This window comes from Acipenser ruthenus, chromosome 4, assembly GCF_902713425.1.
Source record: "Acipenser ruthenus chromosome 4, fAciRut3.2 maternal haplotype, whole genome shotgun sequence".
Lineage (NCBI taxonomy): Eukaryota > Metazoa > Chordata > Actinopteri > Acipenseriformes > Acipenseridae > Acipenser > Acipenser ruthenus.
In genome coordinates, this window is record NC_081192.1 from 8,107,770 (window position 1) to 8,131,772 (window position 24,003).

Here is a 24,003-nt window from a genome sequence, read left to right on the forward strand (position 1 = left end):
CGTGGCAACTAACTTATAAATAGTGCCAAGCTTGTAGTAAAATTAGTTTACAAAAAAAAAAAAATCTACTAAGCTTGTCAACAGGAAGGACGTCACAGTATTATAACAGTTGGAATTCAGTATTACTGGCCTCCTGTCTAGTGTAGTTTGGCATGTGACAGTGTACCATACATTATATTAAAAGGCATAAATTAACAGTGGCAAAAGAGGAAAGTTACTAAGGAACGTTGGGATGCACTTCTATTCCCAAACTATATCCTAATGAATAAATAAATGCAGTACAGTTTTACAATACAGTTATTTAGCATGCTGCAGACCAGGAGTGTCACACTTGTCTTGCTAAATAAAGTACCACAACTTTATTACATACCCTTACAAATAATACAATATATCTTTTTTATTTTCTTCTTGTTTATCTTTAATTTATTTTATCTTGTTAAATGTAAGATCTTTTAAAAAAAAAAAAAAAGGCAAAGCAGTCAAACACATGATTAACATAAAAATGTTCAATGATTAAAAAATGTTCAAACTCAAAATCACCAGGAGCTCCACTGGAGGTGCTTCAGTGGAATCTTGCCCAGGTTGAACCTCTTTCCTCCAAACTCCTTCAGCTCTTCTGCCGTTAGCTCGTTCTGTGGTGTGAATAACTTTCCTGAAGCAGCAGAGGAAGTTCCTGTGCTGGTGCTGCCTAAAACATGTGCAGGAGGTACCGAGGAACTTCCAGATACTGAGGAAGCAGAGGAAGGTCCCCCAAAGCCAGAGGAACCACCGAACCCAGAGGAGCTCAAGGAGGGAGCCCCGATCCCTGAGCTGCTTCCGAATCCCACAGAAGCCTAGGGGCTGCACGCTGCCAAAGCCAGAAGACTGCTCTTTCACTGCTGAGGGCGCAGCAAAGGAGAAAGAGGCGGCAGAGGATGTGGAGGAGAAGCTTCCGAAACCTGCAGAGGGAGTAGTTCTTAGAGCCCCGAAAGCTGACTGCTCCTGTGGTGCTGGGGAGCTGCCGAATCCAGCTGTACCACCAGGGGGTGCACTTCCAAACCCACTGCTGGATTTGAAACTGAAGCACTAGGTTCACTTGCTGCAAAACCTGTAAATTAAATTAAATGCAACCTCTAGTCACTGATGACGTTTACTGTAAATAGTGTGGCTTAACACAAGAAGCCGTAACCCCCCCCCCCCCCCCCCAAAAAAAAAAAAAAATTTAAGCACACAGACATAGAAACTTTTATTAACATTTAGCCTACACATTTATTTTGCTACTTTTGCTCCTGATCATGCTGTAAAGGGTTAATGCTGTGCACCAAACCCAACAGCTGGGGTATTCTGTTTGGGACTGTTCCGTTCTGCAATCTTAAACTATATATATATATATATATATATATATATATATATATATATATATATATATATATATATATATTATATATTATTTTGAACACATCTTTAAAAGACATATGATTATTTGTTTCATCATTCCCCCTCCTGGTGCTTTCTATGGAATGGAAGTTATATTCGCAAGAGCTTCCCGTGTCCTACAAGATTGAAAAAAAAAGCACATTGCCAGGGAAAAGCAAGAAGTACAGCACAGATCTGTCTTACACGTGTGTGCTCGGCTGGGAATTTAAAGACAACTGAGCATTTTGCCAGAAATACTGGCTTACCTCTGAACAAGTTATTTTTTAATCCTATTCATGTATTTATAGAGAATTTTCAGTTTTTATCCAGAATATTCAGTTATCAGTTTTTATCCTTCAATATTAAAAAAATAATAATCTCTTTGATGTTAAACTTACCAAAGATGATCTTGTTGTTGAATTCTGTGTCTAACTCCAGTAATCTGTTTTTAAATTGATTTGCTAACTTATGCACAGAATTAGCCTAGTAAAAAAAAATACACAATTTAGAGAAAGTACAAAAGGTGAATAAAGTAGCATACAGTAGGGAATTCACCTACAACTTTAAACACAACACCACCATCATTAATATAATATTATTTATATATATATATATATAATTATGATTTCCATTACACGAGAGCAGATGTTAAAACTTCATGCTGATTTGAACTCGGCTCTCGCCAAGATAAGCACCAACTAAGACGTAGCTTTACAGTAAACTAATGTGATCCATATGTGTCTCCATCCATTTACGTTTCCTTCCATATGATGATGTAGATATCCTTCTGTCTGGTGTTAATGGCTGAAGTGTAATGCTGGCTCCAGGGATCAGCTTATTTTGCCTCCCTGGCACATCAGCACACACAACGGCTGCGATGCTGGCTCCGGGGATCAACCAAAGTGCGGCCTCCCCAGCGCATCAGCATGACAACCGTCTGGATTGAGCTAAGTAGGGTACATCTCTGGGGTTTTCAAGTGGGCACCTTCCATCCTCAGTGTTTCGTCGACTAGCCCACGACACCTCAAGAGGGCTCGACGGTGATTCTGGCGTCCCAGCATCACCCCCCTCCGTCCCCCACTCAACTCAGCCCAGCTTACTTACCTGTCCCCAGCCAGAATCTTTCCGTCTCAACCACAGCCAGTTGCTGCTCCTCTCTGCTGCTTCAGATAAGTTCTTCACTGTGCGACGCAGCTCTTGGCCACTGAATCCGACGTCTCTGAGAAACCGGGTTGTAGAGTGTGCCACAAATCCTCGACAACCCACTTCCACTGGGTAAACCCGAACTCTCCATCCTCGCTGTTCCGCTTCAGTGGCTAGTTGAGCATACCGCAGTTTCTTCCTCTCATACGCCTCATCTACAGCATCCTCCCATGGCACTGTTAACTCTACCAGGTGAACAAGGCGTGCTGATCCAGACCACAAGACAATATCTGGTCGAAGGTTAGTGGTGGCAATCTCAGGTGGAAAAATAAGCCGTTGACCAACATCTGCCAGCATATTCCAGTCTCTAGCAGCTTCCAGTTGTCCTGGGCGAGGATTGGTTTTAACACCTTTTCTTGGTGGTTGCTCTCCTGGGCGGAGGAATGTTGTCTTTTGTGTGTAATGTTTTGATGGAACAGGTGGCAACTTATTGGTCATGTTACGCTTGTCTTCCAATGCTAAGGCCAAACATCGCAGCACCTGGTCATGGCGCCAAGTAAACCGTCCTTGGCTAAGAGCCACCTTACATCCTGTCAAAATGTGCCTTAATGTTGCAGGTGATGAACACAATGGACATGAGGGATCCTCTCCTACCCAGAGGTTTAGGTTCTGTGGTGATGGGAGAACATCATATGTTGACCTGATGAGGAAACTGATCCTGCTCTGTTCCATTGACCATAGGTCTTGCCAGCCAATCTTGCGTTGTTCCACACTCTCCCATCTCATCCATTCTCCCTGTTTGGCCTGGGAAATGGCCTTTATACACCTCATCCTCTCCTCCTGCTTTTGCACCTCGTTGACTACCAGCTTCCTCCTTTGAGCTGGGGCCGCCTTGTGCCATGTAGGAGGAGTTGAACTGAAACCAAGACCCCCTCTTCCATGCTGAACTTGCCCCATGATATCACCAATTCGAAGGGCAGCCTTTGCATCTTCCACAACTTTCTTTGCCGCCCACTTTCTTACAGTTTTCAACACAGGTGCTGCCTCCCTTACGCATTTATCGCGTGACTCTACTAATGTCATTTCCAGTCTGACCTTGGCGCACTTAAACTCCTCGGTTAGAGCAGAGACTGGTAGCTGCAGTATTCCTTTACCATAAAGTCCCACTCTGCTGAGGCAGCGTGGAACTCCCAACCATTTCCTGATGTATGAACTGATTAAAGCTTCCAGCTTCTCTACTGTTGTCAAAGAAACCTCGTACACAGTCAGTGGCCACAGCAACCTCGGCAGTAGACCAAACTGAAAGCACCAGAGTTTTAGTTTACCTGGTAGAGCGCAGCTGTCTATGCTCTTCAACCCTTCCACTGCTTGTTGTCTAACTTCTCCCACACGAACTGTGTCCTTTAGATCCCCGTCGTACCATCTCCCAAGACTCTTCACTGGCTTCTCAGACACTGTTGGTATTGCCTCACCATTAATGAAGAATGTTTTATCTACTACTTTGCCTTTAATTATAGAGATGCTCCTTGATTTAGTGGGCTTGAATTGCATTCGTGCCCATTCAATGTTATTGGTTAATTTGCCCAATAATCGATTAGTGCAGGCTACTGTTGTAGTCATGGTTGTCATGTCATCCATGTATGCTCGAATTGGTGGTAGTCGCATTCCAGAAGCCAAGCGCTCTCCTCCTACTACCCATTTTGATGCCCTAATGATTACTTCCATTGCCATGGTAAAAGCCAGTGGAGAAATGGTGCATCCTGCCATTATTCCAACCTCTAGGCATTGCCATGTAGTGCTGAATTCTGAAGTTGAAAAACTGAATTGCAAATCTCCAAAATAGGCTTTCACTAAATTTGTTATTGTCATCGGTACACTGAAAAAATCAAATGCTGCCCAAAGTAGTTCATGTGGCACTGAACCATATGCATTAGCCAAATCCAGGAATGTCACATGGAGCTCCTTCCTCTCCTTTTTAGCTGATTTAATTTGTTGCCAGATCACATTGATGTGTTCTAAGCAACCTGGGAAACCTGGAATGCCTGCTTTTTGTATTGAAGTGTCAATGAAGCAGTTCTTTAATAGGTAAGCTGACAATCTCTGAGCAATAATGCTGAAGAAAATCTTGCCTTCTACGTTTAATAGGGAAATGGGACGAAACTGACTGATGCTTGTAGAATCTTTTTCTTTAGGTATAAAGACTCCACCTGCTCGGCGCCATGCTCTTGGTACAACCTGTTTTTCCCATGCCACTTTCATCAATTTCCACAGAATTCGTAGAACTCCTGAAGCACTCTTGTACACTCTGTACGGAACTCCATTAGGCCCTGGAGATGATGAAGCCCTTGCTTTTTTCACAGCTTGCTCTATTTCTTTCCACTTAGGTGCACAATCCTCCATTTGGTATTCTGGTGGATTGATAAGTGGGATGTCTGACGGAATTGACATAGGCTCCTGCCTTTTTGAATCTGTATGTGTTTCCTCCAAATATCTCTCCAGCTCAACCTTAGATGCTTTTAGTGTGCCATTCTTCTCACTGGTGAATAAATTCTTTACAAATTTGAATGGGTCTTTATAAAAGTTAGCTCTCGCACGCTCCTTCTTTTTGTAGCGTTTCCGTAGGCGCTCAGCTCTGCGCAATGTTGCAAGCTTATCTTTTATGACCCTTTGTAAGAGATTGAGTCCCTCCTTCTGACTTTGTTCTGCTCTTCTCCATTGGTTCCTCAGCTGTCTCCTTTCTCTAACTAAGCGTTCAATCTCCTGCTGCCGTCTAGACTTTCCAGGAATAGTTTGTACTTTTTCCTTCCTTTTTTCAACTCCAAACCTCTCACTTCCATATGCGTAGATGATGTCCCCAAATTTATCCAGCTTCTTTTCAACTGTTCCACTTAATCTTTCCAATGCAACGCAGAGATCTGTGTTTACTGTGTCCCATGCAGTTTTCTCACAAGCTCTTGGCCATTTAACTCCAGGCTTGTGCCCGTTGAGGTTCTTTTCTCTCTTATGCTGGTTTGTCTGACCGGGTTCACAAGGATCATTAGGTTCATCACTAACTGTGTCCATGCAAGTCCTCCTCACATCTATGACAGGGGTGCTGATATCCTGCGAACTGTGGTTTGCTTCCTGTCGCTGGATTTCATTCGACTGACTTGACTGACTTCGTAAGAAGTACTGATCAATGCGAGGCCCTTGTCCCTTCTCCCTCAAGCATTTCATTCTCCCTTGATGAATCTTCAAACCCCTGACCGTTGTCGCCTTGCTCCAGCCGCAGACACAAACCTGGAGTTCCATGTCTTTGTTAACTGCAGATCTTGAACTAGTCTTTTGTGAAGTACTCTCCATACTCATATCCGTTTCCGTTCCTAAGTCGTTAACCGTGTTGTCCAACGTTGAGTCATCTTCCGCCCCCGCTCTCGCAGACTCTAGGGGTATTTTTCTCTTTAATTTCTTAGAAGCCTTGGGCGGGTGTCTCCAGCATCCTGTAAACACAGAGCTGGATACTGCCGACAAGGGTAGCTAACCCTTACCAGCCCCAATGGGGTCTCTTTCCTCCTGTCAGCTGTCTCTCCAGGCTGTCACAAGGTCTTTCCCTTGTTGCCAGCTGCACTATTCACAGCAGTCACTGGACGTATCCAGATCTTCATGATTTCCATTACACGAGAGCAGATGTTAAAACTTCATGCTGATTTGAACTCGGCTCTCGCCAAGATAAGCACCAACTAAGACGTAGCTTTACAGTAAACTAATGTGATCCATATGTGTCTCCATCCATTTACGTTTCCTTCCATATGATGATGTAGATATCCTTCTGTCTGGTGTTAATGGCTGAAGTGTAATGCTGGCTCCAGGGATCAGCTTATTTTGCCTCCCTGGCGCATCAGCACACACAATATATATATATACACACACATATATAATCTGAGACAAACTATTCACTGTGAAGTCTTTATCAAAGAAAACTGTGGACAAGTATACAGTGCCTGCTCTTTAAAAATGAACACCACAACTACTGTTTTGCTGTCTCCTCAGGGGGAATTCCAGAACCTGGTCCATGTACATTTTTTTTATATATAAGTAAATAGTATTTTTATCACAACAGTTAAGGGAAGAAGAAAAACAATTACTGTCCATTACTATGACTATATTCATTTCAATGTTACTGTACTCCCAACTGGCTGTACCTGGTCAAAAATAATAATAATGAAGTGTTCTCACGTAAATCTGTAAATCGCCTGAAGCCACTCCACTGCAGTATTGCAGTCGTAGTTCTTCAGGTGAGAAGTCTGGAAACCCTTGTGCAAAACACAAGGAAAACACAGCAATAAATAAACAACAAGCAGATGTATGCAAGTATGCAACAAATCACCCAATACAAGCCAGGAACCCTTCCCCAAAATAACAGGGGCCCATTAAACAAGCACATCAGTCATATCCATCCTCTGCCATAGCTTCAGATTTAGCTATCAGTATATAACAAATAGATCACAACTACATCCATTGTATGAACATGTAAAACAGTAAGTCTGATCAACAAAAACAGATTGAGAGAGAGAGAAAGATAGAGAGATGCTTTCATGTGCCCCTATGTTCTGATTTTTCATTACACAAGGTTTTGTAAAGTTACCCGAGACAAAAGGCTTTTCCTTGGCAACAGAATAACAAGAGAAAGGCCATTGATTGGAGCTTTCCCAAATTTCCATAACATGTTTGATTGTTTCCCTAAGCTAGAAAGAAACATATGATGTTAACTGTATATGATATATCCTAGCTGTGGGCATGTTATTAGAACACAAGGAATGTCAGTGCGAAAAGTAGCTGTTATCACACCTCACCATGCTGTTTAAATATCTGAAGCATTTTACAGCAAGCTTCACAATTTTGTAGGAATTTGGGTCAACTCTAACCCTACAAATTGAATTAATCTTTTGCTTTTACAGTGGATAAATATATTGTAAACTTTGTGGACACTCTTACAATTCAGTGACACCAACCAAATCAAGTTGCAGTGCTGGCTTTCTAACATCATGCTGAAGAATGTAGTCCTGAAGTAAACTGTGTGATGTGGCAGCACTCTTCCACTCTGCTCCTCCTTCCTGAGAGCAAGGTTTTATTGAACAAAAAACATGAACATGCTGTACACCATTGTTAATAATTTTGTCATTGAATATAATGTGTCAAGTCCTTCAAAGCGATGAGCTCTTTGAATAGGTGTGCTGGAGCATAACACTCTAAACAGGGTTATTAGAGTACACACTGACCCCCTGTGCTTTAACTCATTACTAATACTTTCTCAGTCAAACAAAAAAATCACAAGCAATCATTTCCACTTAATAGCGTGCATTGAGATGATCGCATTTCAATGTTTTTATCCTTGTAAACAAAAACTGCATTACTTAAATTAAGAAGGCTTTGATTTGAACTTTGATTCCTATGTGATGCAAAATGAATGCAAAAGATTGCTTGAGGAATGTGTGTCACACAATCTTTATTACAAACGTGGAAATGTAATTATCTACAGCAGCTACACTGTGATCTAATCCAATGTACAAATACAGATTTCACATTTGCATTACTTCTCGATGCAATGATAAACCTCATTAGTAATGGCAGTACATGTAGCACACTTATAGCAGGTAAGAAGCGCAAAAAAAAAAGTGTCCTAGTTAGCTGCTGGCTTGCCTAAAACTTTGTGACAAATCTCTGGTCAATTTTAATCTCACTATCTGATTTCCAAAGAACTGCACTTTTCACTCAACATCTACAAAAATACCTAATAAACTAGGAAATGGAAATAATAAGAGGAGCAAAACAGAATAAATCAAATGGCATGAATGTAAAAAAATGATAATACAGTAGTAGTTTTGAATGCATGAAATTTACCAATACTCTGGAATTAAGAATATATAATCACTATGACCACCAAAATGTTTCAGTGAATTTCAAAACAGGCTGTTTCCTGCAGTTTAAAAGATACACTGAGAATTCGAAGTGTCAAGGATGTACTGTATTAAAACATTGGTGATTTCACATTTGGTTGTTTCTCCTCTGAGTTGAGGCTAAAATGAGAAATGTGGGTGTTACTTTTGATCCTTATCTTTCATTGGAGTCACAAGAATGTTACTAAAGAGTCTTTTTTTCATTTAAGAAGTATTGCCAAACTAACACATTATCTTTCTCTGCTGGATACTGATGCGTTCTTTTATAACATTTGTGAAAGTGAGGGCTGCAGTGGTGACATGAGACCAGGACATGAATCAGAAACACAGGATGGTACGGGGCAAAACAGTGCGGCTGCGCTCACTTTAATTTGACAAAAACAAACAGTTTAAAACAAAGCACAAAAGAAATGGGCACACTGGCCAAAACAAAAACTAACAATAATAATACTCTCTCACAAAAGTACTGTTGCTCACTGGCTGGTAGCATTTACTCTCTCTATGATCTCCTCTCACTCTCCTTCTCTAATGAGTGGCTCTTTTATATTCTGTGGCTGGAGCCTTAATTACCCATTAAACAATTACCTTATTAAGGCTCCAGCCACATTTTAACAAGCTTTATATAGGGATGGGGAATTAACCCCATCCACCCAGCTACACATTACAGCCGGCTTTTCGCGGGTCTCAAATAATATATAATAACGAACGGCTTTCGTCCGCCTGCACATAAATAAAACATACAATAATAATAATAATAATAATAATAATAATAATAATAATAATAATAATAATAATAATAATACAATATATACATAAATATGCACAAAGGGTGGGCACCCTGTCACACATCTAGGATTGATTGCAATGGTCTTTTCTCCGGTATTTCAAGTTGTGCTATATCTCGATTGCAGCTTGTGCAAAATGCTGCTGCCAGAGTTTTAACAAGAACAAAGAAACATGAACAAATTACCCCTGTGTTACAGCCTTACATTGGCTTCCTGTATGGTTTAGGACTGATTTTACAGTCCTACTTCTAACTTAGAAAGCTTTGAACAGCCTTGCTCCCCTATATCTTATAACCCTTCTGCACTGGCACATCCGACCTGTGATGGCTCGGTACGGTACGGGTATGGTTGGTTCTCCACTGGCTATTTAAACCCTGAAACTCCAGCCTCACAAGACATCTGAATCCAGCTGCGAGCCAAGCCGAGCCAGAGGCAGGGTTAAGGATTTTCATCATGACGTTGCATCAGTCAGTACACTCCAGAAAGAAAAACAATAAACATGGCAGTCAGCATGCGTGATGAGAGGAAAGTACAGCCTTGGGACGCTGAGAAAGTGCAGACTCCAGTTTCTCTGTGGGCAGAAAAAGTGTTCAGGAAGATCTGGAGTCATGCGTCAGAAATGAGAGTTTATGCCTGAATTTCTGATGATTTGAAGCAAATTTTTTAACACCATTTGTTTGCGCATCTTTTGGCAAACTGAATTAGTTAATAACAACTTTTTTTTTGTTGCACGGGACGTTAGTAACTTGGCTCGGCTCAGCAGTGGAAAAACAACCCATTCTCCCATTATCCACACCGTGAGGGCTTAGTACGTCCCTGGCGCTGCTCGGTTATACAGTGGAAAAGAGTAATAAAAGACTGCTAACCCCCATGTGTCCCTAGCTGCTCTCTTAGATCACAGGACAAAAGTTTGCTCAGTGTTCCATGGATACAGAGAAAGAAGGTAGGTGGCAGCTTTAGAGGAGTGTTGAGCTGTAAAGGGGAATTTTGTCATCTTATCTTTTACTGATTCTCCTTACTGTTTTGTATACTATACTTTTTTTGTTTTTTATCTGTAAAGAGTTTTGAGGCGATTCATCGTGAAAGGCCCCTATACAAGAAATAAAGATTGATTGATTGATTGAACTTACAGAAGTTTTTCAATGTCATCTCCTTGGCTGCCTCCTTCAAAATCTTGCTGGGAATTCAATGTGGAAAATCTGTTCTGTTTGGAAAAACTGAAACCGCAGGCTTCCGAGTTTGAAAACCCTTTCCTGCCGCCAACCTGATTCCCAAATCCTGAAGGTCCACCAAAGCTGTTCCTCCCCTCATCTCGGCCGCTTCCTCCTCTCCCCCAGTCTGCCTGCTTGTTGAAAGCAGAGGGCTGAACGTACTCAGAGCTCTGAGACCTTTGGGATGGATTGACCCAGACTCTCTTGCCAAAACCTGGTGTTTATAAACAAAGAAGAAAAGAATGTTAAGTGGTACTGTCAGACACAAGGACAGTTTAATACCCTGTGGGAAATGAATTTATTTCAACTGGCAGACTCAGAACAGAGGTAACAACCAGCTTAAAAAAAAAAATAACAAAACGAATGTGTCATCAATTAGGTCGGATATTCAAATTAGAATTATCTTTAAAAAAAAAAGTATAGGTAGTTGTCTTTCCCATTTACATACACTCAAGTAATACATTTTAAAATGAATGTTCTGTACAGGAGTATCATGTGACCTAAATCGATGTTGATAGATTAATCTTGAATAAAGGCGTCCGCCAAATAAACTAATATCAATAATAATAATAATGTTGCTATCATTATGGTGCCTCCATCTACAGCTGCAGCAATAAATGAAGTGGACAAGTGACGTGCCTCCCTGCTGTATGAACTGCGCCAGATCTGTTAAAGGTGGGGTGCGATGACATAAAAAAGTCATTGTTAAGTGCAGCTAAACTTTCTATACATGTCCTGAAAGTTTCACTCACATTTGTTACTTATAAAGTGGGAAAAAAAGGCAAATTTGTGATTAGACCGTTTTCAAAAACCTTTGAGACCTGTACCCGGACGAGCGCGCGTGCGTGACGTCAAACCAGGACATTTAGTGGTGTAAACAAATGCAGTAGATGGAGGACAGAAGTGAAAGCGATGTTACTGGTTCGGATGTTTTAGCATCTTAAATCAAACAGATCAGAAATGGTGGTTTTGTGCTTCACTTATATTGGCTTCACAATAAAAAAAAAAAAAGCTTGTTTACATTTGCACTTACTTCTCTCTCTTCCGTGGTTTGTTGTAGTCTGTTGATGGTAGAGTAGCACTTTTCAGGTTTTTTAATCTGAATTTGATTCTTGGCAGTATTTTCACACATGCTTTTAGTTAAAAGCTTGTGCCAAGCATCCTTATTCAGACGGTGAATTTATTTTGAAGAATATCGCTTGATTGTTGCATCTATGCATCCCTGCTGTAGCACGTTACTGTAATTTAGTTATTAAATCAAACAATAGGTTAAATGATCAATTGTATGTTTCGACTACGCCACCCTCAATAAAGGTGAGGGACCTCTAATCATCTCCCGCACGGGTATTTATATGGGCAGAACATCAGTGACTGATAGGAAGTATACAAAACAAGGAGGCAGATTGCAGATATATACAGTATGTATGTGTGTGTATATATAGATATATAAAGCGTTTTAGTGGGGGTTATTCTTGGCTCACTCTGATAAAGCCAAGTCTCAGGCAGTAATTGTGCATGCTGCGCTTATTCTTTAAATAATTTATATAAAATACGCAATGCAAATATTTTTAAATAGCATGTTTACACAGAAAACCATGAATAAACTAAAATAAGAGGATAGATAGCATCTTGCTTTGTTTCAATTTGGCAAATTTGTCAACACTACTCTGTTTTAAAGATCTCTCATCTCCAGTACAATTATTCAGAGAAAGTGGATTCGTAACTAAATCCACTACGGCGTTTCCTTGTCTGGTGAAATTTTAAATAAAATTGATTAAATTAAATTCTAAATACTGAAAATGTATGATTTTTCTCAATAACAGTCGGCGAAATTCAGTGCTTACCGGGCATATTAACTACCCCGCCTCTGCTCACGAATGATTGGACAGGTGTCAGATCTGCATCCTTATTTAATTTAACTTTTTTAACAGCACCCATCTTGAACATCATTAACTTAATAAAGCTGTCTTTGGTAAAGTGGGTGCTGCAGATGGGTGAAGTTCTTCACGAACTTCACCCAATGTCGGCATCGTACCGGCTCTTTAGGAAACTCGTGGAGAGATTCCAATGGCCCTGCTGTGTTGCAGCAACCATATATTACACATCTATTCACCATGATATCTCACCCCTGGGTGCGTTGTGTTTTGGCGAGCGGTAATGTAGGAAGCATAAATTAGCCGCAGCTTCGAGGGAGCTCAACTTTTCATAGAGGTGTCAACTTTAGAGTTGTTTTTTTATACACTTCGCGTTAAACTACACAGATACTGTTATTGACCTACCAACGGTACTATAAAACATGAAAAATCATTGCACCCTACCTTTACTATGCATATGCTGTAGTTATGGTTGAGTTTCCTTCAAGTTACTAGAATTTTTGTTGTAGAACACAAGTTGTACGGTGAACGTCAAAACAAAGTAAAGTGATTGAAAAAAGGAACATATATGAGTATATATAACATAGGAACATTTAGTAATCTGAGCTGACCATTGGGGCCATCTCCATGCTCGTCCGGTGGCTAGTATTAGGTAATTGATATATTACTTTATTGAACACAAATATTATAACTGTATCTAAACTGTCTCGACAGTGTATGCTCCATTTTCCCACTGAAATTAGTTGTTATCCTCCAGAATGCAAGCAATATAACACTGGCGTTCATTGAATCATGGAATCCCCTCGGTTGTTTAAATTAGTACGGGGCGGAGCTATGCCACCTGATAGTGTTTATTGACAGTTAGTAAACATATACACATGGAGAGAGGGGCTCCGCCTCTTCCAGACCCAACATTTACTTGATCGATAGACACGATAAACAGGAGGGGGGCCACCGTCTTTGAGGTGACCCGACATACGAGAGGGGCACCGTCTCTGAGGTTACCCGACATACGAAGAGGCTCGCGAACCGAAAAGAAAACATGAATTAGTATTGATAACACAAAAGAGGTTCCGGCTCTTCCTGACCCAACATATACAGTACGGGGGTTCTGTCGCTGAGGAGACCCGACAAACAGGAGGGGGGCCACCGTCTTTGAGGTGACCCGACATACCAAGAGGGGCACCGTCTCTGAGGTTACCCGACATACGAAGAGGCTCGCGAACCGGAAAGAAAACATAAAGTTAGTATTTGTTAAAACATATAATGCGTGGTGTTCCACCTCTTTGAAGCCCAACATAATAGAAGGGGGGTTCCGTCGCTGAGGAGACCCGACAAACAGGAGAGGGGCCACCGTCTTTGAGGAGACCAGACAAACACGAGGGATGCCACCGCTTGGGGACCCTCACATAGAGGCATCAGACCTGAAAGAAGAATCCCAAAAGAAACATACATGCAGATGGAAGGGTTTGGCCGGGGGTCCCCTCTGACTCATGGAGAACCCTCCTCTATGAGGTAAATGAAGCGGAGCTTAACAAAGGGTTGGAGAAAGTGGAATTACTAACCCCCCCAAAAGATGGACCCCCGGCTCCCCGCTGACGCAACATGAAGAAGAAAAAAGAGAGAACCGCCAATGCATAAGAAAGAAGAAAAGAGAAAACATTTAGATGAAAGAAAACAAACACTTAACGTGACAAAGGGGTTAGTAGACTGTACCCTAATGACTATGTGAAGACCCTCTGCACAGTGGAAAGAAAAAAAACCCTTTCTTTAATTTTATTTCTTAGGGGGAAATCTTTGGTGGCTCAGGCAGAAAGGTCGTCCCCACTCCGGACATACTAGCAATGGACTGATGTGCGGAGGATATTTCAGATGATGAAGAACGAATATAACTTTCAACTGCTGATGAAGTCCAGCGCACCATATTCTTATGAGCTGAATGAGCATAATCTTGAGCTGAATTAAGAAGTTTATTAATAGTTGGATTTAGTTGAAAATCAGCTGATTGAACTGTGGCGTTGCTGCTGGATATTGCAGAGCTGAGGGCAGCAAACTGGAATTTGGAAATCTTCGAGAATGATACGTCTGATTTGTGGAGATATAGTGTGACGTCTAGCTGCCGTTGGAGAGGAGGATCCGTATGTAGATGCGGTAGCAAGGTTGTATATTGGAGAATCTGCTTCGCTGGCTGAAATTAGGGCTGGACCGGAAGAAGCTGTAGGCGGCGCTGCAGTATTTGATGCTGAAATTAATGACTGCGCTGTAGATTGTTTTCCCTGTTCCATAATAGACACCCTTTTTTCTAGATCCGACAGTTGAGAACTGACCGAAGATAGAGTATCGGAAAAAGGCTGCATAAATGATTTTATCTCATTGAATATTTGCGAATGTTGGATTTCAATGGCTGGCTGCTGGTTAGCGGTGCTAGTTGTGGGGGTGGTTAGATCCGGAATAGACTGCCTGCTGTCTGTTTTAGGACGCTGAATGGCTGGGCTCGGCTGATTATGTTTTTTCGGAGGAAAGACTGGTTCTACTGAGACTGAATTGCAATAGAGAATGAAAAGAGACTCTCTATCACTCCCTGCCGGAATCGCATTACCATTTTTAAGGAGGGTTTTTATCAATTTATTCATGGGCCAGTCCTTCCAAAACAATCGATCCGGAGGGGCGTCCTGAGGCTGAAGACGCTTGGATCGCCGCAGATTCGATGTTTGGGTGGCAGGAACGGTAGGCAGCATTTGAACTGGAACCTGGTCGAGAGCCTGATCAGTAGCCTGATCAGATGTAACTGAAATACCAGAAGGGGAGAAAAAACGGAGACTGGATGGACCCTGGATTGAAGCTGAAGGAGAATGATCTGTTAATGACAGAAAATCCTGGGAATCCTCTGAATCCGATGACAACTGCTGTAAGTACTCCATTATTGAGGTACGCAAAAGTAGATGGGTCTTGAAATCGCTTAGGTTTAAGCCAAAAACGAAAAAACACAAGACAGCGAGGTAGAGGTGACTAATGTTTAAATAAGATAGATTTAATTGATGACAGCAGATGATAGGTTGTTGGTGCCTAGCTCCGCCCCCTGAACCGCACCTATAGGTTAACATTAAAACACGTCTTCTGAAAAGCAGGTCTGTGTATAGCACGCTAGCAGCGGAGTTGTAGTTTACGTTTTATTTACAAAACAAATTCAAAATAGGATGTTACTGAATGAAACGAAGCAAAATGTGTGTGTTAAGTCACATACCTCCTCCTCGACTCGGCTGTTGCTGGTGATGACTCACGTCTCTGGGATGTTCATTCCAGCATTTGTCACGAAAACGGCACCTTCCTTGTAAAAAGAAGCCACAAACTGTCATTTTAACGTTTACTTAAATGTATAACAATTCGTATTATGGTTTTCAACAACTCAGCCCTTCTTTGTCACCTATGCCATCGTGCGGAGGACTCTCTTGGTTTGCACAATAACTATTGTCGTAAATTCAGTTTTCGGGGCTGTGAGAAGACTCGCATCGTAGTACGACGAATATAAGCCCGTTGGTATATTCGACGGTGCCCTTACGCGTTATAGCAAGGTCCACAGACGCTTATGTGTGCTAGACAGCTGAAGCAGAACACATATTTTAAAAGAAATACAGACTATAATTAATGTGAAATAGAAACATACAAACTAGATTTGTCGGGTTTAAAAAATTAGCGATTTTTACACACCCAAGGCAAAAATAAACAAACAGTTTTGTCTTCACTTAACCCCACTACCACTTCATAGATTGACAGAATAGCATAGTGAGTTTGCCTGTTGTATCAGGTCCCATGACATTATCATCTAGCTTTTTTTTTTTTTTTAGGTTTGGCAATGTTTTCATTTTCATTTCTATTAGGACATAAGAAAGTTTACAAACAAGAGGAGGCCATTCAGCCCATCTTACTCATTAGGTTGTTAGTAGCTTGTTGATCCCAGAATCTCATCAAGCAGCTTCTTGAAGGATCCCAGGGTGTCAGCTTCAACATCATTACTATGGAGTTGGTTCCAGACCCTCACAATTCTCTGTAGCGACATAGTGTATATGTCGGTATTGCTGGGTAATGACTGTATACCCCCAAAAAACACAGCTGTTAAAGTCTTAAAAATAAGTTAATTACACTAGGGCTCACGGGCTGGATTGGAACAATAATCTATTTTCACAATATTATGTTGTACCACAAATGTTTTTCATTTATCAAAAAATAAGGATAAGCACCAGTGCTACTGATGTTTTGTGTTTATTCCTGTTTACAAACTGCAACACTGTTCATATAGTGGTTTTTCAAATGTTTTCACTTTTCTGCAAAATCTAGACAATGTAGGCTAATTAGAATCCTAAGAGCTACTGTTTAAATACTCCGACTCCCTACTTTAATTCATGCTCAAAATTAGTGTTGCTTTTTTCCCCTTCATATGGTTACATTTGAGTAAATTGCATTTTTGACAGGCATGACAATGGCATCCTGCCCAAAACTAATAATACCAACCATTTACTGTTTATTAATCACCTTTAACATTATTATACAAAAATAATAATGAAACATTCCATTTGTGGGTGATTTAAACAATTATCTGTACATCAAAGGACTCTTGAATGTTAAAGAGGGGCATTCTGGGCAATATCTTGATAAGGTGATATGATGATCATACTTTACAGTTACAAAAATAAGCACACACACACACACACACATCACTACCAGAAATGACACACCTTAAAAAAAAGATCCCGATAGTGTACAGTATACTTTATTCGATTGGGGTTGGCCCATAACATTTTCAAATACTTTACTTTGTGAAGTTACATAAAGTTTGAGACAAAAACAACTGCACCATCACATCAAAACAGAGATGTTATTCTGTTATGCAAGTAAAATCAGTCAACATTTATTAGGAACAGAATTCTAGTGCAAATATTGAAAAATTAAAAAAAGCACTCACAACTGAACGTAAACAAATAATTACCACAATTGTTTTACAAAAAGATGCCAAGAGATAGAATCACCCCACCATTAAGCAAAAACAGTTCATTATAGAACTGTAATACATGTAGAATAATGCTACAAACAAAGTCCTATACCAGTAACAGTAGTACAGCCCAAGATGCATTTACAAAAAAACCTTTGCATGATCGATTTGCTACTTTATGAATACAACCAAATAAAATAAAACTGTTTCCAATCCCCCATCACAGGAAGCGTATGCATTTAGTCCTGAAGATGAAGGAGTTGCTATTATATCATCTATGCAGACAATGGTTTATTCATCATGCGTCTCTTCGTTTGCTCCACAGGTGTCCACCACACATATAAGGCAGCTGGTTACAGGGAACGCCCGCACTTTATTGTTTGCGACCCATTTATCCGCTTCTGTGTGATATTCTAAAATGTGTCCCAGTCGACCCACCCCTTGGAAACCAGCCAAGACGTAAATGATGGACCCCACTGCAGCACACTTCACCGTGACCCCTTTCCAAGGCATGTCAGACACCATTTTCCACTTGCCAGTCTTAATGTCGTAGTATTCCACAGAGTCCAAGCCCCCTTTACAATAGCACAAAGGAAGACTTAATAGGTTATTCGAAAAAATAAACAAACAAACAAACAAACAAACAAACATGGGAGGGGAGGGGAGGTGCAGTTCAGCATGAAGTATCATAAGTATTTGTGCCCGGACAAAATCTGGTATACAGGGAGAGCAACTAAGGACTACCAAATGAGGGGTCCATAAAATGCTGCTGGAACTAAACTTAAAACCCATACAACCAGAAATAATTTCGGTACTCTCTCCAAATGGAAATTATATAATGTTTTTTTTTTGTCAGAATCAAGAAATTGGATAACTGATGACAAAAAGAAACATTTGCCTCCATTATTATTGTAGTGACATACCCATTCCATTCTGCCCTCCAACAGCATAGATTCTGTCATTTACACAGACAAGCCCGTGATTCTTTCTGGCTTCTATCATTGGGCACAGTTCAGTCCATCTGAAATATTCAAAAACAAAAAGCATGAAACAGTAAACTAAATTATAACACATTTTATCACCCACTTACACCCATAGACAACATATTTCACAATACCTTGATTTCTCGGATCACACTACTGTAAGCTGGGGGCATTATCACATGCCATCATTGGATGGCACTACTGTTGTGGAATAATGGGTCTTGAAAAAAGCACAAGAATTATCCACCGACACCGCAGTAATATACCTATATTCACTGCATACAGCACGACACACTAAAATGTTACTCTGACAGACAGATGCATATACCCGCCCCGATTCCAAAAAGCTCAATAGATTTTGCTAAGGAACGTCTTGTTTATTATAAACAGGCTAAGCAGTTTTATAGAAATATGTAGAAAAAAAAAGGAGATTTTGTTTTAAAAAAAATAGATAACTTGAACTTGAATGAAAATATAATTATATATTCAGTTTTCATTGCGTTGTACAGCCAGGAATATTCACTTTCAATACGAGATCAGGTTGCTAAAGATGACATTTGAATATACATAACTTACTTCTCAGTTGACGGGTCATAGACCTCACAGGAGTTTAATACCCTCCCGGAGACATTGTTGCCCAGACTCCCACCACACAGGTAGATCTGCCCGTTGGCCTCCACCATGCCGTGGCTGCAGCGTGGGATCAACATGGCGGGCTTGGACAGCCAGCTCTCTGTTCTTGTGTCGTAGCATTCAAAAAGGTACAGGGCAGGGTTCCCTTCAGGAAGACAAAAAAATAAACGCACTGTTATATACAATTTAATCTGCTTATTGCTGAACAGTCTTGCGCCGTTTACATTCAAAATCCCTGTCCCACTCTCTGGCTATTGCAACACAACGCAGACAATAAATCAATCAATTTAAATTTCAACATCGTTGTCCAACCCATAGACACACACATAAACAACAACAAAAAAAAAAAGGCTACTTATTTTGCAACTGACCAAAACGTATTTGGATTTGTACTAAAGGAGGTGGCCCTTACCGACTTCGGAGCCCCCAGAAGTGTATATTTTGCCCTTGGCTGCACATGCGGCGAGACTATCTCGAGGAGTGGGTGGGCCCAGCTTGGAATACCAGCTGTCCTTCACCACATTGTAGCAGTCCATGCGTTTGATGGGGAAAAGCTGCGAGCCACCCAGAATATAGACAACGTTGTCCCAGAACACTGAGGCTGCATCCCGCCGCTTTTCAAAAGGGCAGCGAATATCCGTCCAACTGTAATCCTATAAACACATTACAATGACTCACAGGTTGTTAAACAATATATACATTCTTCTACCAGCATATGAAAGAGCCCGCCGTGTAAATATATTGCAGCAAGGTGTCTCTTACTTTGGGGTTGAAGTAGCGGCAGGACTGCTGCTGGGAACCGCCGAAGAGTGCAATGCGGTAGTCGTGTTTCTTTCTTCTTGGCCGGCTGCTCTCACCCAGCTCCTCACGGTCCTCTGGTGAAAGGAGGTGGTAACGCATTCCACCTGAAGAAATCAAACTCTCTTTAATGCAGTGTCAAGTAACACTTCAGCTAAACATTTCTCCTTGAGATTACAATCAGGTATGTGAACAAACACACACACACTCCACATTGGTACATGCACTTAGAGCAAGCAGTATCATATAAAGCATATCATCAAGAACATACAGCACAAGTAAAATGTAAGTGTAAGACAGACAGATATATCAGGTTCATATATAAAATTACCCAACCCATCTCTTTTTACTACCTGGGTATCGATTATTAATTTGAGAATTTAAAGAAAATATGACAATGCAGTTGTAAGCACGGGTCTCTGGCAGGCTTTAAAACAAGCTTTGCATTTTGCCTTTTCTTAATGGACAGGATATCAATGTTTTACAGAAAACAACACGGAGTGGCAAGTAAACCTCAATAATGAGACATCTGCTTTCTTGTTACCAGCCGTTTAATCTGCTCATTCTTTTCATGCATGCCCTTGAGTCATCAGTTTAACCTGTTGCATACTTAATGATCTGTTAAACAGTATGTAGTCATGGAAACCCAAACTTAACTTTGAGTTGCTAAATAATTTTTAAATTATACACAGTGGTTTAGAGAATATATAATACCGTTAAATCAATTCAAGATCATTATTTTTTTTACTTTCATTTTTATTTGTGCATTTCCGAGTTGTCCTGTGTAACCCCTATGACCCTTAGAAGAACCCCTGTGATAAACACACTAAAACAGGAAAGGTAAGCTAGTCGAATGTTAGTCTGTGTAGCAATTCTAGGTGTATAGTGAAATATAATAAGGTCTGTAGGGTACAAAAATGATGAACCAACAGCAAAACAAAAATCCAAAAGATGGTCACCAGAGTTTTCATTGCTTAAATCAAATCAGCACCAGAATCTAACTAGCACATCTATGTATGAAGAGTCATCACTCGATATAGAAATTAATTCAGTCGTGGATTAACCATACGTGAATTGACCAGATTCATAGGAATAGATAGTGAACAGGGTTCAAAAGAAAGGAAAGTCACATACTGATAACCATCTTGAGGCACTGTGGGTTGTCCTGTATCAGCGGCTCAGCCTGCACGGTTTTGCTCAGGAAGTTCTTTGACACGAGAGGAAAGCGGACCTTGGCCAGAATATCCACCATGTGCTGCTGTCGGTTTGGCTCGTCGTATTTGATCCACCTGACTGCTGCGTCATACACCTTGAAGGACGGGAAAGTGGCGTTTCAGTAATTCAAAGAAAAGAGGGAGCCGTTTAGCTACACTGAGCTTCCATTTTAAGTGAACAGATTTTGGTTTTTAAATGATGAAAACTGTGTGCTATGCAATTTAAGAACAGTATATTTGCAGTCTTCCTTTAAGCATTCGGTCCCATAAACTAAGGGTCATATTTTCAAAGGGTTACCTCAAGTCTATTTAACTACATTTTAAAAAAAATATATATATATAGCCGTAGGTACTGTATACGCAGTATAGCCAAAACCTAATCTTCTGAATTATTTGGAAACCTAAAGAGTATTTTCACCTGATCCTCTACGCGGACAGTTAAGGCATCCTGGTGCAGCAGCTGGGTGACTCTTTTCACATCCAGCTGCAGGAACTCGTCGGTCTTGTACACCTCAGTGAAATGCTGGAAAATGAAGTCATCAGCAGTGGCTTTCAACTCAGGGCAGTCAAGGCACTCCGCCAGCACACTAATACCTTTTATATGCAATAAAGGGGACACATGTCATTTGAAAAGTTCAACAATTTTTGTCTGCTGCAACTAGGGTGTTTAAGTCCAGTACTACTTTTTTTTTATGAAAGAAGCTTGAAAATAGATTAATTTTATATACAGACAGTTAAGCTCATGCTTTACATCAACAATGAAACTGTTTTTTTAAAAATCCCCCAAGGGTTTACATAAACACTGAACTATGAAAATTACCCCATCCCTTTCTTTCATCTGAAATCTTACCAAGACAGTTAGTTGCATCCACTTGCTCTTTGAGGAAATCGACACACATCTTCTTAACCGGTTCAATTTGGTACTGGTTTGCTGCGTCCAATAGAGACTGGACATTGTTGCTGTTGACAGAGATCCTGCAAAATAAACAAATATATTTTACATTACTTGATCATTACTGTGCATAGCAGTGGCAGACACGAGTGTGAATACAGGCTGACTGTACCGAAAACCTGTAACAAATTGTTACTCAAATTATATTGTAACTGAGCATTTAGTACGTACCTTGCTGTGTAGGCAAATTCCACTAACAATTCAATGATGTCAGGTTCTGCATCCTTAAGTTCCACTTCATATGCCTTTGATTCCAGCATGTTTGCTATGAAAAACACACATATTAATATTTCAATAATCAAGCTACAATAAATATATAACAGTGGGCTGCACATGTAGGAAGAACAGACCATCGCTGGACCAAGGAGATGTTAGACTGGATCCCAGGAGATATAAAGCGACCAAGACGACCTCCAGGAAGATGGCAAGATGAAATTAGGAAACACGCTGGAGCAACATGGATGAGGGACGCAGCAGACAGGCTTTTGTGGAAGAATCTTGGGGAGACCTTCATCCAGCAGTGGATTGAAAAAGGCTGAAGATGATGATGACGACAGATAGATATATATATTTATATTAAAATACTTACAAGTAAACATCAGGTTAAAAACCTGACTGGCAGCTGCAAGGACGACTCTATGGGCTGGGATCTTTCTTGCAGACACCACTAATATCACATCACACAGTGCTTTCTACGACAAAATGTAAAGAAATGTTTATTGTCAAAAAACAAGACAAGGCATTACCGAGACAGCATTCTATCTATGGTCACAACATCATGATGAAACCTGGGATGGACTGCAGACATTCTTTAACACAAGCAATGAGACACAGGCTTTATGGAGACATTTTACTTGATACTATGTGATGTGTGTGTGGTTTTTCATTTTAAAACTGTATGGAACATTACAAAAAAATAAAAGAAATAACAAGAAAAAAAACACTAGACTCTGTGCTTTTAAATTATATATCCTCCCCCCCAGTAGGAGAGAATGGTGTGCTAACAAGGGACAAGACTTGATGGGCCTAATGGCCTTTTCTCCTTCACAAACTGTTCTTATGTTTGGTAGTAAAAATAAAAAAAACTACTGAAAGTAAGATCTAAACACTGGTACTAATACTGACCACGAAACAAACACGTTAACAAACTATGGTACAATGTAATTCCTTGCACGGGCATTTTAATTTGTTACTGTGATGAATAAATGATTACAAGCATTGTCAACACGTGCAAGGCTTTGGTTAGGCAGCATGCAAAGAAGTGTTTATCTTTGATTCACAGAAACACTGTTTTACTGGGAGGCCTTAGCTACACACACGCTTTGAGTATGACCAACAAACATGGCCTACGCATCACACCAGTCGTAGGATTCATCTTACCTGCTTTCGCAAATTGTTCATGATCCCCATAAAACTCGCCAGCAGTTTAGCTTCCTCTTTGGCAGCAAATTTTTTCTCAGTTTTCTTCTTGGTAGATTTCTCTGCCCCTGTAGATGCCATCCTTGTCTAATCTAACTAGACAATTAACTCATGAATCCCGCTCTAGTCTGGAACAGTGTTGTTAGCAGATGGGTACACCAGTTTATTTTTTCAAGCACATCTAGTACTAGACATAGTAACACAATAGCATCGGATGGCCTGCTTCCGAGCCTCTCTTTAATGATCATTCATTTATTTATGTTTTCAAAGGAACTGCAAACTGTATAATTATAATAATACTTTTAGGCGCGAGTCAGAGAACAAATAGTCCGATTTCTGTTGTTGTTGTGACACTACAAAGAGAATACTTGGACCAGCTCCACTCCAGATAAGAAAACGCAACACTCAACCTGCTACGAATAATGTGGATCGGCATGGACATCTCACGCTTTCATAGCTTAATGATAGCACTAATTATAACGATAAGAACCAGTTACAGAGTTTTTATTTGTTTCCTACGGTTTGGTCCCATAATGCTTCACGAGACTACAGCTGAAGACATTAGATTTTAGTCAAAACTCAGGGACGCCCTCTAGTGTGGATGACTTTCAAGAAAAAAAACAGACATGAAAAAACCGTGTCTTTTTGTGATACATTATATTATTATTATTCC

General features: G+C 40.5%; 1 protein-coding gene and 1 pseudogene across 1 annotated transcript; both read right to left on the minus strand.

The window, feature by feature from the left end:
- LOC117400780 (nucleoporin NUP42-like) lies at positions 1-15,700 on the minus strand (annotated as a pseudogene).
- Positions 15,701-17,096: 1,396 nt separating this feature from the next.
- klhl7 (kelch-like family member 7) lies at positions 17,097-23,893 on the minus strand. Its single transcript, XM_033998714.3, has 11 exons — positions 23,292-23,893; positions 22,501-22,603; positions 22,083-22,176; positions 21,810-21,934; positions 21,378-21,553; positions 20,880-21,054; positions 19,710-19,852; positions 19,360-19,600; positions 18,891-19,092; positions 18,255-18,352; positions 17,097-17,906 (listed from the first exon to the last, which is right to left on the minus strand). The coding sequence occupies exons 1-11, from the start codon at positions 23,409-23,411 to the stop codon at positions 17,623-17,625; spliced, it is 1,761 nt and encodes a 586-aa protein (XP_033854605.1). The 5' UTR covers positions 23,412-23,893; the 3' UTR covers positions 17,097-17,622.
- Between the last annotated feature and the right edge of the window lie 110 nt (positions 23,894-24,003).